Source organism: Oncorhynchus gorbuscha, linkage group LG08 (genome assembly GCF_021184085.1).
Source record: "Oncorhynchus gorbuscha isolate QuinsamMale2020 ecotype Even-year linkage group LG08, OgorEven_v1.0, whole genome shotgun sequence".
Classification (NCBI taxonomy): domain Eukaryota; kingdom Metazoa; phylum Chordata; class Actinopteri; order Salmoniformes; family Salmonidae; genus Oncorhynchus; species Oncorhynchus gorbuscha.
In genome coordinates this window covers 59,529,555-59,543,625 of record NC_060180.1, presented here as the reverse complement: position 1 = coordinate 59,543,625, position 14,071 = coordinate 59,529,555, and the positions used below count along the sequence as shown (strand labels likewise).

General features: G+C 41.4%; 1 protein-coding gene across 9 annotated transcripts in view; it reads right to left on the bottom strand.

The window, feature by feature from the left end:
• Window positions 1-14,071, bottom strand: part of LOC124041922 (partitioning defective 3 homolog) — a 246,588-nt gene that overhangs the window by 11,244 nt on the left and 221,273 nt on the right. For all 9 annotated transcript variants that reach the window (XR_006840005.1, XM_046360093.1, XM_046360094.1 and 6 more), the window contains one exon: window positions 4,228-4,348. Coding sequence is in view for 8 of the 9 variants with exons in the window: in XM_046360093.1 (XP_046216049.1) it covers window positions 4,228-4,348 (121 nt within the window). In the remaining variant the exon portion in view is untranslated. The remainder of the gene's footprint in view (window positions 1-4,227; window positions 4,349-14,071) is intronic.

The following is a 14,071-nucleotide window of genomic DNA, read 5'->3' as shown; positions in this document are numbered from 1 at the left end:
AGTCTAGATCAGGCACTGTGGCCACTACAGAAGGCATGATGTTGATTGAGCACTCTGGTCAAAAGCAGTGCACTATAGAGGTCGACCGATTATGATTTTTCAACGCCGATACCGATTGTTGGGAGACCAAAAAAGCAGATACCGATTAATCGGCCGATTTAAAAAACATGTATTTGTGATAATGACAATTACAACAATACTGAGTGAACACTTATTTTAACTTAATATAATACATCAATAAAATAAATTTAGCCTCAAGTAAATAATGAAACATGTTCAATTTGGTTTAAATAATGCAAAAAGAAAGTGTTGGAGAAGAAAGTAAAATTGCATTATGTGCTATGTAAGAAAGCTAACGTTTCAGTTCCTTGTTTAGAACATGAGAACATATGAAAGTTGGTGGTTCCTTTTAACATGAGTCTTAAATATTCCCAGGTAAGAAGTTTTAGGTTGTAGATATTATAGGAATTATAGGACTATTTCCCTCTATACCATTTGTATTTCATTAACCTTTGACTATTGGATGTTCTTATAGGCACTTTAGTATTGCCAGTGTAACAGTATAGCTTCCGTCCCTCTCCTCGCTCCTCACTGGGCTTGAACCAGGAACACGACAATTAGCGCGTGCTAACTAGCTAGCCATTTCACTTCAGTTACACGAGTCTCATCTCAGGAGTTGATAAGCTTGAAGTCATAAACAGTGCAATGCTTGACGCACAACGAAGAGCTGCTGACAAAATGCATGAAAGTGCTGTTTGAATGAATGTTTACGCACCTGCTTCTGCCTACCACCGCTCAGTCAGATACTTAGATGCTTGTATGCTCAGTCAGATTATATGCAACGCAGGACACGCTAGATAATATCTAGTAATATCATCAACCATGTGTAGTTAACTAGTGATTATGATTGATTGTTTTTTATAAAGATAAGTTTAATGCTAGCTAGCAACTTACCTTGGCTTACTGCATTTGCATAACAGGCAAATCTCAGTCTCCTTGTGGAGTGTAACGAGAGAGAGGTAGGTCGTTATTGCGTTGGACTCGTTAACTGTAAGGTTGCAAGATTGGATACCATGAGCTGACAAGGTGAAAATCTGTCGTTCTGCCCCTGAACAAGGCAGTTAACCCACCGTTCCTAGGCAGTCATTGAAAATAAGAATGTGTTATTAACTGACTTGCCTAGTTAAATAAAGGTATAAAAAAAAAAAAAAAATAGGCAAATCGGCACCCAAAATACCGAATTCCGATTGTTATGAAAACTTGAAATCAGCCCTAATTAAATCGGCCATTCTGATTAATCGGTCGACTTCTAGTGCACTATATACGGAAAAGGGTGCCAGCTATATATGTTCCTGTTTTCCATAATGTGGCAATTAGTATGGTAGGGAAAAAATAACACAAAAGTCTTTACGATTCTGTAAGAGGTTGGTTATTCAGAAATAAATTGTGATTGCAAAAATGTCCGACTGTCCCTTTAATGTTGCTGTCATGGGAACATTATGTTCTATCAGTAATGTAAACAAGCAATGCAGTGGTATTCCCATAGGGCTCTGTTCAAAAGTAGTGCACTAATTAGAGAATAGGGTAACATTTGGGACATACCCTACACAGAAGTATTCCGACCCCTTACATTTTATTGTGTTACAGAGTAGGATTAACATGGATGTAATTGTTATCAACAATCTACACAAAATACTCAGTAATGTCAATGTGGAAGTTTTTTAAAAGATAAATAAAAACGTCATAATAGTCGTTGCTTAAGTATTCAGCCCCTTTATTAAGACGAGCATAAAGTAGTTCAGGAATAACATTTGGCAAAATAAGTTAAATGGATTCATTCTGTGTGAAATAATAGGGGTTGACAAGCCTTTTATTTGACTAACCCTTCCTCGGTCCCTCATACAAACAACATCTGAAAGGTGTCAAGTATTGAATTTCAAGCCCAGATTCAACTACAAAGACCAGGGAGCTTTTCAAAAGCCTCAAAGACAAGTAATTGTTAGATGGGTAACAAAAACAAATCAGACATTGAATATCTCTTTAAGCATGGTCAAGTTAATGATGCTGTGGATGATGTATTAAACCACCCAGACACATCAAATATAGTCTTCAATCTGAACTGAGCTGCAGGACAGGAACTGCTCAGTTATGTTACCATGAAACCATTGATGATTTTAAAAAGCTACAGAGTTCAATGGCTGTGATGGGAGAAAACTGAGGATGGATCAACAACGTGCTTACCAAGAAGACAGTGAATGTGAAAACCTATACTAAGACTTGAAAATGGCTGTGATGGGAGAAAACTGAGGATGGATCAACAACGTGCTCACCAAGAAGACAGTGAATGTGAAAACCTATACCAAGACTTGAAAATGGCTGTGTAGCCATGATACTCGACATCTTGACAAAGCTTAAAGAATATTTAAAAGATAATAATGGGCAAATGTTGCACAATCCAGGTGTGCAAAGTTCTTCTAGGCATCCGTAATCAATGCCAAAGGTGTTTCTAACATGTATTGACCCAGGGAGCTGAATACTTATGCAACCACTATATTTTCATAACATTTTGTTTAATCTAAAAAATAAATAAAAAATGCATTGGCTACTTTGACAGAGTATTTTGTGTAGATGGTTGACAAAAAGATTACAATTAAATCCATTTTAATAACACTAACCCCAACTGAAGAAATCAAAGGGGTCTGAAAACTTTTGCAAGGCACTTTATATGCATGTTGACTGAGAAACAGAGTGGGGTTGGAAAACTCTCTCCCACACATTGCACACAATTTACTCAATTATAGGGTACTAATATCAAACAGAACTCAAAACAAGACCAAGCCCTTTATTTGATTTATCATCACCTATAAGAGAAGCCCAGGGTCAGTACGCATCAGGCGTCTCAGAGTAGGCATGCTGATCTAGGATCAGTTCTGCCTTTTAGATCACAATGAACGATCCAGGATCCGTACTCCTACTCTGAGACACCTGATACTTACAGCCCCAGATGTCAATGGAGTTGGTTCATTAGCTATCAGTTTACAAACGTTGGAAAATTCATTAAAATCAAGCCTTAGACAACACAAACACAAACTACTACATGTTGACAGTCTAAACCAGCTCTAAAAACGTCACCGCAAATGACAGGTCTATATGATGAAAGTTGAATTAGTAGAAATGTACGTCATATGGACAATGTATGAGATTAATACAACAAAAGTCAATAAATACATTAGTGCTTATAGGAAAACAATATCATACAACAACAGACATATTAAAGTAGCGACTCTCAAACATTAGGCAAATCATTTTGTTGATATTCTGATTTTTACATCATAATTGACCATGTAAAATGTATACTTAAGGCATACTGCTGGTGCAATGGAAGAATAGTGACGTTTTTAATCGAGGGACCAAATACCTTCAATTAGGTCATAGAAAGGTCTCCAATTTTGTTCAGTTTGAATTCTCACTCATTCTAACTTGGGGGCCAACAGCCATGCCATCAAAAGGGAGAAAACCATACCTAAACCTCTATTCTAAAAAGGCACAGTTAAAACCAGAAAGCCACCCTTCACACACAAAAAAGAAACCCCCAACAAGGAAACACAATCAGACACAGATAGGAGTCCATTGGTCCATGTGTAGGTGGGGGGATCCTTGTGTTGTGAGTGACAGACAGACCAACAAATGGCACTGATGGCAGATTGGATGACAAGGGTGGTATGAAGGGAGTGGTGGTGGTGATGGGGGGGCGGGGTTAGAAGTCAGGTGAGCGTGCCAGAGGGACACATGCTCCAGGACACATGCCGGTGGAGAGGTTGTTTGTGTCCCAAATGGCACCCTATTCCCCACATAGTGCACTATTTTAACCAGGTCTCATAGAGCTCTGGTCAAAAATAGTGCACTAAATAGGGAATAGGCTGCCATTTGGGACGCAAACATTGTTAGAGTTATCAGAGCTACACAGCCTGGGTTAGGTGGGAGGCCTATAGAGGAGTTAAAGAGAAGAGGCTCCATGGGCTGACGTTCAGTCAGTGTCATACTGGACAGTCCATGCTCAGGCCAGGCCCAGTGGTTGTGTTGTTAGTGGGAGGCTCCACGGTGCAGCCAGCCAGCCAGCAAGTATAACCAGGCAGCCCTCCCAGGCTGGCAGTGGAAGTGGTTAGTGAGGGGTTGGTCCATGGAGAGGCAGGCAGGCCTGGTTTCAGACCGGTCTCAGACACTCACCCAGGGCTGCTCGAAGCTATAGGTGCGTCTCCGGTCGTCTGGGTCATCGTCCTCCCTGGCCTGCTGGAACTCATGCCTCAGCCGCTGTATCCGGTCGTGGTTGCTAGGCGCTAGTCTGTTGCTGCAGGGGGGAGAGAGAGGAAATACTAGATTAGATGAGCGAGGTGGTGGGCCAATATGCATCCCAAATGACACCCTAATTCCTATATAGTGCACTACTTTTGATCAGAGCCCGTAGTGCACTACATTAGGGAATAGAGTGCCAATTAGAATGCTGTTTATCAGTGCAGCTGGGAAATGGTCCAGAAACGGGTAGATACAATGTATATTTATGATAAGTGAAGGGACTAACACACAGTAGAGCCTCAGACATGAATCAAACTAATAAATAATCATGTTTTATTTATAACCATGGTGTACGTCCCAAATGGCCCCACTTTTACCCACAGCCAATGGGTACTGGTCAAAGGCAGTGCACTATAAAGGGAATAGGGTGCATTTGGGAAGCAGACGAACAAAGCAGAGTAATGAACAATAGTAACTAGTTTAGCTACATCCTCAGGTCACTCATCACTCACCATGCATTGTCTTTAGGCCCACTCATAACAACCAAGCCATTAAAACATCACCTGGCTCACCTGACTAATTACTGAATTGACTTTGACAAGAGAGAAAGAGGGCGGAAGTCTCTGCATTATCCAATGGAGCAGACCTCGTCCCAGAACCACTGATGAAGATTACATGGGGGGGGAGCAAGAGGGGGGAGAGGGGAGGGGTGGGCTATCTAGACGTACGTGAGAGGACAGACAGGTGGAGGTCATCTGTGTTCCCATAGAGTGAAGCTAATTAAAACCAGTGTTAGACTCTGAACAGCCATGTCAGGACAGAAGACCAGAGAGCAGCAGCAGAAGAGAAATCCCAAGTTTACTGTTCAACTTTCAAACACAGCCAGTAACTTTTCTGGACATCCTTTTATGATCTCTTAAAAGTACCCCGTCTCCTCTAATTTTAAAAGGGGGACCTTTGAAATAGCTTAATACAAGATCCCAAACATCACCAATAAAGCACTGATTCCAAAAACAGACAACTAAAACAGACCCATCTAAGGCTGTTTGATAATCTATGAAACAGCCTCATATGTTTTCACAATCATTAACAACATAGCATTGGATAAATAGCTAAATCATTAATAACATAGCATTGGATAAATAGCTAAGTCATTAACAACATAGCATTGGATAAATAGCTAAGTCATTAACAACATAGCATTAGATAAATAGCTAAGTCATTAACAACATAGCAATGGATAAATAGCTAAGTCATTAACAACAGAGCATTGGATAAATAGCTAAGTCATTAACAACAGAGCATTGGATAAATAGCTAAGTCATTAACAACAGAGCATTGGATAAATAGCTAAGTCATTAACAACAGAGCATTGGATAAATAGCTAAGTCATTAACAACATAGCATTGGATAAATAGCTAAGTCATTAATAACATAGCATTGGATAAATAGCTAAGTCATTAATAACATAGCATTGGATAAATCGCTAAATCATTAATAACATAGCATTGGATAAATAGCTAAATCATTAACAACATAGCATTGGATAAATAGCTAAATCATTACTGACAAACACTGGTTCCAAAACCAAAGAACAGACCCATTCAGCCTGTATGGGGTTCGAAACTGTCATGCGTGATCTGTCTAATCCCTGTGATATGTAACACAGCCATATACCCTTTGAACACATATGAACCCGGGGCACCATGTGTGCCCCCCTGCCTATAGGTCACAGCCGCATCAGGGGTCACAGCAACAGAACCCCTTTATTATCAGATATTAGCCTGCCATGCAACCTGTGAACATATGGCTCTCAACAGAGCACTGGGCTGTTCCCAAATGACGCCCTATTCCCTATAGTGCCTTATTTAACCAGGGTCTATAGGCCTCTGGTCAAACATTGTGCACTATGTAGGGAATAGTGTGTCATTTGGCAGTGCTGTAGCATCATTTTATTTTGAACAGTCATTTTTTAGAATGACAGTTTAAGAGGACAGTCAGTGTTCACAATACTAGGGCAGGCTATTATTGAATTGAAAAAGTAAGTGTGTACGTCGCCCTATCCTTCATCACAACACTGTGTTTGAAATGGAATAGAAACGTTTGGAAGCTTCAATGTACCACTATCATCAAATAGCCTTAAAAAAGGGGACTTCAATTATCATGGATCGAGAGATTACCTCAGTCTTTTATTGTTTGCCAAGACTCTTAAATCAATGATAAAACAGAACAAATGAAATACAGAAGGAATTCAGAAAATCCCCTGCAGTGTGGTGAGATTTAACATTAGATGAGTTACATCCTATGGACAAGCTCCCTCAATATCTGCTGTGTCTGGCCTGATAGGTCATTGTTTACAGACTTAAGCCTCTGGGGCTCAACAGACTTGGGCTGCATCCCAAATGGCCCTCAGTTTCTTTGCAGAGCCCTATAGGCCCTGGTCAATAATAGTGCACTACATAGGGAGCCATTTGGTACATTGGATTGGCCTGGCTGCTGACTAGGCAGCCTGGAAAGCTATTTATTTCATGTTATGATAGGATGTGCCCTTTGAGTTGTCTGTGGCTTATAGCTTGGTCAGGACACAAAGAGGCTGTGAGTTTAGCATAACACGACGTCAGCCGAGAACCAAACAAAACTACTTAAAAAAGTGCTTGGAGGCCCACCAGTTGAGGGAATAGTAGCCGTGGAATGGGGCCACAGCACCGTCTCCGGCCTTGACCTGGAGGAGACGGTGGATCTGTCCCCCAGATGCGGACTCCCGTCTGTGTGGCCCTGTGTGAATGTAAAGGCTAACAATGCTTTAATTATTTCCCCTCAAAATCAACAGCAGATGTTCTCTGCCATAAATCTAAAATCTGAAGCTCAGGTTTGAGTGCGAAAGAGAAAGTGGTGGATCAAACTTTTGAGCCCTTGACCAAAACTCATCTTCATGCGGACAGAGTTGGAAGCCGTCACATTAGCCTGGTCCAAAATCGGTTTGTGTGTTCTTGCCAACTCCTATGGGAGCTAGACAGTACAAAGATCTAGAAACCAGGCTACTGTCACATTACCGTCCCTATTAATCATCCCACCCCAAATCAAAGGCGGTCTATAAGGGAACCCCCTACAGTAGAATGTACAGTAAGTGACAATAGCAGCTGATCCAAAGGCTCCTGATCCCCTGGATTACATCTGAATGGCCTCTTTCAGAACTCCTCTTCCTTGCCAGCCTCAGGACACAACAGGAGGCACCTCACAGTTCGATTGGTGCACAGCATAAATGGAAAACACCCATTCTGGTCATATGGGGGTTGGAGACCAGCGTTCTTATTGGACTCCAGAGGGAAGAGAATAGTACCACTGGGAGTGATTGAGGCTTTACGAATCCATCTCTGAATGAGCAGTTCATCCCTGTTCAATCCCAGGCTGTAAAAGCCAGCTGCTGTTCTGACAAGGTTGCCAGCCAGCCTTTCTGTCCACTGTTTTTACTTGACCACTGCACTGACTCATGTTGTTTTAGTCTACATTGTGTTGTGTAAATAAATGTATGCTGCTTTCTTGGCCAGGGCTCATTTGGAATAAAGAGTTCAACTACATGTGGCTTCCCTGCATTAATAAAGGATAAACAAATCAAATAAAACCAGACAAAAATGAGTCACATAATTATATGATCATTGGGATGGAGACAGTCTTTGTTGTGATGAACACCCTTTTGGCGAGTGGTGTGCCGTTGGTTTAAGGGGAAAGCACTAGTGGCATTTCTGTTTAAAGCCCCCATGCAATATTTATAATTTTAAATCATCACTGTATGTCTAAAATCACTGTGTTTATTTATAAATGAAAATAACTCATTTATTTCCCTGAGCCTCCATTGGCCCTTGAAATGCTCAGTCTGATCATGTGGGTGTTAGGAAACAAATGTGAAGATTTACATATACAGCCCTGGTTGGCTGGTAAGATGGTCTAGAGCAGGGGTTCCCAACCTAAGAATGAACAGTCATTGGTCTATTATAATCAGATCACATTCTGACATCATGTGGGACAAATACTACAGGCTGAACATTCTTTGCTATTTTTTCCAAACATCTTACACAAAAAGGGCATTATTATAATTTTAAAATTTCAGAGTATTATTTTGACAGTGTGGAACTATATATTTATTTTTTAAAGAAGAGAAATCACATTTTTAAACGCACTGCCCCTTTAAGCTGAGAGAAAGAGAACACGTTTCAAAGTCTGCATTTACACAAGCAGCCCAGTTCTCCATTTTGCTCCCTTTATGACATGTTACAGCAACCTTACAAGTTAACGGCCTTAAAGAGACAAGTTGGTGATGCTGACGATTTCTTTATTTCTTTATGAAATTAGAAATGGAAAAACATGGTTAACCAAAAATCCTTATAACGCTGTTGCAGATTATACAGGTAATTTAATACATTTAAATCGGGTGTGAAGTGCATGGCGATTATGATAGGCACTCGCGCAGAGCTTAAGTTATGATTGGTGGGTTCATAACCATATTTAGGGGCTGTAGATATATTTCAGTAAGTGCTCTTTCTGACAGCTATGATTGGTCCATTGACTGATTGATTTGACGTGATGTATGGAGGCCATAGCCACAGGAAGTAGGGGTGCCAGGTGTGCTGTAGCACCCTTGAAAAATCAGAATTTTTTAAAAAGCAGACCAATATAGCAGTCTGTAGCTACTTTAGCCCTATGGGCCGGGCCGTGTTCAAAGTTAGTGCACTATAAAGGGAATATAATGCAATTTGGGACGCAACCATTATCTCTCTGTTACGACGCCCTCATGGCCACCCAACCGCCATCCATCACACATGACATCTCACCAGTCGATCATGGCCTTGACTGCAGGACATTATGTCAGAGCTCTGTGATGGTGTATGCTAGGGGATGAACACTTAATACAGTATGCACGATCATTTTGCATGTCATCTGTGCTTTCAGTGTATTTATGTAGTGATGTGTAACAGATTCCTAGGGGTTGAAGGCTACTGTTCTATGAAGGACTTTGCAGGAGGACCAGATATTTCACTATTGTCTGGCTTTGGTGAAACAGACGTTATAAAGTACAATGATGCACGCATGAGATGAACTGTCTGTATGGTGCAGCAAGGATTTGAGATATGGCACTTATGACAGATAGCAAGTCCTGCTTAGAAAGCTCCCTTCCTAGTAAAAGTAGAGACTGTAATAAAAAGAGGACAAGCAGTTCAATGTATTTGCTGGTTGTAACCTAGTACACAATTGATATATTGGTTTGTAAAGCATGAAATTGTCCAGAAATTAAAAGCAGGCCTATACCATGTTACATGCTTTATTACTACTGGTGGCGCCATACTTTGAAATCAAAAACCATCTCTCTCCATAACAGCACAATTTCATGTGAGTAAATATCAGGCAAATATCGCATTGCAGTCTCTGCTGACAGCAGTGTCTCTGGAAATATATGGCTACATTGTAAAACTGAAAAGACAATTACATCTAATCCATTATGTCTGTGGATTCCAATGTTTACTGTGGAGGATGTTACACATGTGGTTGCATCCCATGGAATGGCTAGTACTTTGACATGGTGCTATTGGAGCAGAGGAAAGCTTGGCCGTGTATGGCTACCGTTGGACATTTACATGCGTTTTGGATCATTCTTTTGTTTTGCCATTTCTTAATCACACTGAACAAAAATATAAACACAACATGTAAAGTGTTTGTCCCATGTTTCATGAGCTGAAATAAAAGACCCCAGAAATATTCCATACGCACAAAAAGCTTATTTAGCTCATTTTGTGTACAAATTTGTTGACATTCGTTGGTGAGCATTTCTCCTTTTCCACGATAATCCATCCACTTGACAGGTGTGGCATATCATGAAGCTGACTAAACAGCATGATCATAACACAGGTGCAATGGACAATAAAAGGCCACTAAAATGTGCAGTTTTGTCACAACACAATGCCACAGATGTCTCAAATTGAGGGAGCACGTCCAACCTGCCTCATAACTGCAGACCACATGTAACCACACCAGCCCAGGACCTCCACATCTGACTTCTTCACTGGTCATTTATGAACATTTGAACATCTTGGCCATGTTCTGTTATAATCTCCACCCGGCACAGCCAGAAGAGGACTGGCCACCCCACATAGCTTGGTTCCTCTCTAGGTTTCTTCCTAGGTTTTGGCCTTTCTAGAGAGTTTTTCCTAGCCACCGTGCTTCTACACCTGCATTGCTTGCTGTTTGGGGTTTTAGGCTGGGTTTCTGTACAGCACTTTGAGATATCAGCTGATGTACGAAGGGCTATATAAATACATTTGATTTGATTCACCTGCAGTATTGTCTGAGACCAATCACTCAGACAGCTGGTGAAACTGTGGGTTTGCACAACCAAATAATTTCTGAACAAACTGCCAGAAACTGGCTCTGGGAAGCTCTGGGAAGCTCATCTGACTGCTCATTGTCCTCACCAAGGTCTTAACCTGACTGCAGAAACAAGCTCTGGGAAGCTCTGGGAAGCTCATCTGACTGCTCATTGTCCTCACCAAGGTCTTAACCTGACTGCAGTTTGGCGCCCTAACCGACTTTAGTGGGTAAATGCTCACCTTCAATGGCCACTGATGCTGGATTAGTGTGCCCTTCACAGATGAATCAACTGTACTGGGCAGATGGCAGACAGCATGTATTGCATCGCGTGGGCGAGTGGCTTGCTGACGTCAACGTTACGAACAGAGTGCCCCATTGCATATTATCGATGGCAAATTGAATGCACAGAGATACCGTGATGAGATCCTGAGGCCCATTGTCAGGCCATTCATCTACCGCCATCACCTCATGTTTCAGCATGATAATGCATGGCCCCATGTCACAAGGATCTGTACACAATTCATAGAAGCTGAAAATGTTCCAGTTCTGTCATGACCTGCATACTCACCAGACATGTCACCAATTGAGCATGTTTGGGATGCTCTGTATTGATGTGTAGGACAGCATGTTCCAGTTCCCGCCAATATCCAGCAACTTCGCACAGCCACTGAAGAGGAGTGGGACATCATTCCACAGGCCACAATCAGCAGCCTGATCAACTCTATGCAAATGGTGGTCACATCAGATACTGACTGGTTTTCTGATCCACACCCCTTCCTTTTTTAAGGTTTCAGTGACTAACAGATCCATATGTATCTGTATTCCAAGTCATGTGAAATCCATAGATTAGGGCCTAAAGAATTTATTTTAATTGATTGATTTCCTTATATGAACTGTAACTCACTCAAATCTTTGAAATTGTTGCATTTTGCATTTATATTTTTGTTCAGTGTAAATGCAACAGAATCCTTATTTCACCGGACTGAAGATTTGTTTTTGTTATATACAGTTGGGCAAAAAAGTATTTAGTCAGCCACCAATTGTGCAAGTTCTCCCACTTAAAAAGATGAGGCCTGTAATTTTCATCATAGGTACACTTCAACTATGACAGACAAAATGAGAAAAAGAATTCAAAAAAATCACATTGTAGGATTTTTAATGAATTTATTTGCAAATTATGGTGGAAAATAAGTATTTGGTCACCTACAAACAGACCTGTAACTTCTTTAAGAGGCTCCTCTGTCCTCGACTCATTACCTGTATTAATGGCACCTGTTTGAACTTGTTATCAGTATAAAAGACACTTGTCCACAACCTCAGTCACACTCCAAATTCCTCTATGGCCAAGACCAAAGAGCTGTCAAAGGACACCAGAAACAAAATTGTAGACCTGCACCAGGCTGGGAAGACTGAATCTGCAATAGGTAAGGAGCTTGGTTTGAAGAAATCAACTGTGGGAGCAATTATTAGGAAATGGAAGACATTCAAGTCTCTGATAATCTCCCTCAATCTGGGGCTCCACGCAAGATCTCACCCCAATGGACACTATATAAGGAAAAGGATGCCATTTGGAATGCACATGATGTTTCATCCTTGTGAGTAAGCCCTCTCCGTGTTTGTTCCGATGTACATAGAGAGACAGAGCTGGCAGTGTGTGTTGGCTCTTGGCCAGAGGAACTGCCCTTTGAGGAGAGTGTGTGTTTTGAGTCGTGTCTGAGAAGGTTTGGAACATGCATACAGAGTCTAATTTGGTCCGGGGTCATAGACAGTAGGTGAATCCATTAGCCTTAGGTCTTCTGACCACCTGAGTAAATAGATACACTGTAGCTCAAAATAAAGATGTCTACTTTCCTCTCACTGAAGAACAAACTAGACCAGACACAGTATGATCTGGGTTTCTACCTCTAATGTCCTATATTTCCTTGAATTAATAGTCTAAGCCTGTGTGTGATGACTTTGGTATTGATCAGCCTCTACTGCAAATGAAGAATCAATGCAATTTGATCACTGTTAATCCCAGATAATCCTGAGATTACCTTTAATCCCAGGTAGTAAACTGAGACCTAATGAATGTCAAAAATGACATTTTTAGCGACATCATGTAGAACACAGACAGAGGCACATGTAGCATCTAAAACGGGTCTGTTTAATTCCGTTCCTGGAGAAACACTTCTGGTTTTTGTTTCTACCTGGTAGTTAATTGCACTCATCTGGTGTCCCAGGTCTGAATTAGTCCCTGATTAGGAGGATGAAAACCAGAAAACCAGTATGTTGTTGCCAGGCACCTGACTACAACATACTGAGCAGCAGTCAATGAGTCTCTCAGTAAATGTTTTGAGTTGCAATCAATCAATACAACTGGATTATCAGTTAGCCTCATTTTTCACTGTGGAGAGAGGCTCTAGCTAGCTACCAGCTGCTGTGTTGTCTTTGTTAGATGGTGTGCTTCTCTCCGTGAATCTGATAACATTTCTTCAACCAACAGCTACAGCTGCTGCTGGCTTTGGTTTGGGCTGGGGGGTGACATCCCTTTGGGACCTGTCCGTTTTCCTCATCAGCCGGGTATATCAGTAACTACATCAGCAAATGTTTATTCAATACTCGTATTGTAGTTCGCAAAACAGTCACGTCTCCGGGTATAAATCCCAGATAATTTATCTGTTTAATTAAATGTTTAATTAAAACTGTGATTTTTAATTAAGCATTCACTCAATGATTTTATTAGAAATTCACATTATGATTATTCTCTGATGAGGTAGATAACCACCAAACCCCACAATGAGTCCCAATGGAATACTCCCCTGGTCTCATACAATACTCCCCCGGCCTCATACAATACTCCCCCGGCCTCATACAATATTCCCCCGGCCTCATACAATACTCCCCCGGCCTCATACAATACTCCCCCGGCCTCATACAATACTCCCCCGGCCTCATACAATACTCCCCCGGCCTCATACAATACTCCCCCGGCCTCATACAATACTCCCCCGGTCTCATACAATACTCCCCTGTTCTACCCAGGTCTTTTTTCAGTTAATCAGACACTGTAAATCTATTTAGGTCAAAGAATGAGATTCCATTTATGTAGTCTGTAGGCCATGTCCAGCTTCAGGTTATTCAGCAGCTGGAAGGAGCAGCATACAGTATGGGTGGACTGTTCAGACTGGAAATGACCCTCAATCAGCAGGCTGATTCTTTCACCATGTCCAGAGAGGAGTAAAGGAGGGCTCTGATGCCCTACACCATACACTGACCACTCCATATGATTCAAAAGAACACCACACAATCTGCGTTCAAATGCCACCGTATTCCCTATATAGCGCACTAGAGAGACAGACACACAGAGAGAGAGAGAGGAGAAAGAGAGGGGTGAGAGGATTGAGAGAGGATCACTGGTCAGTTAGGTGTTACTTGC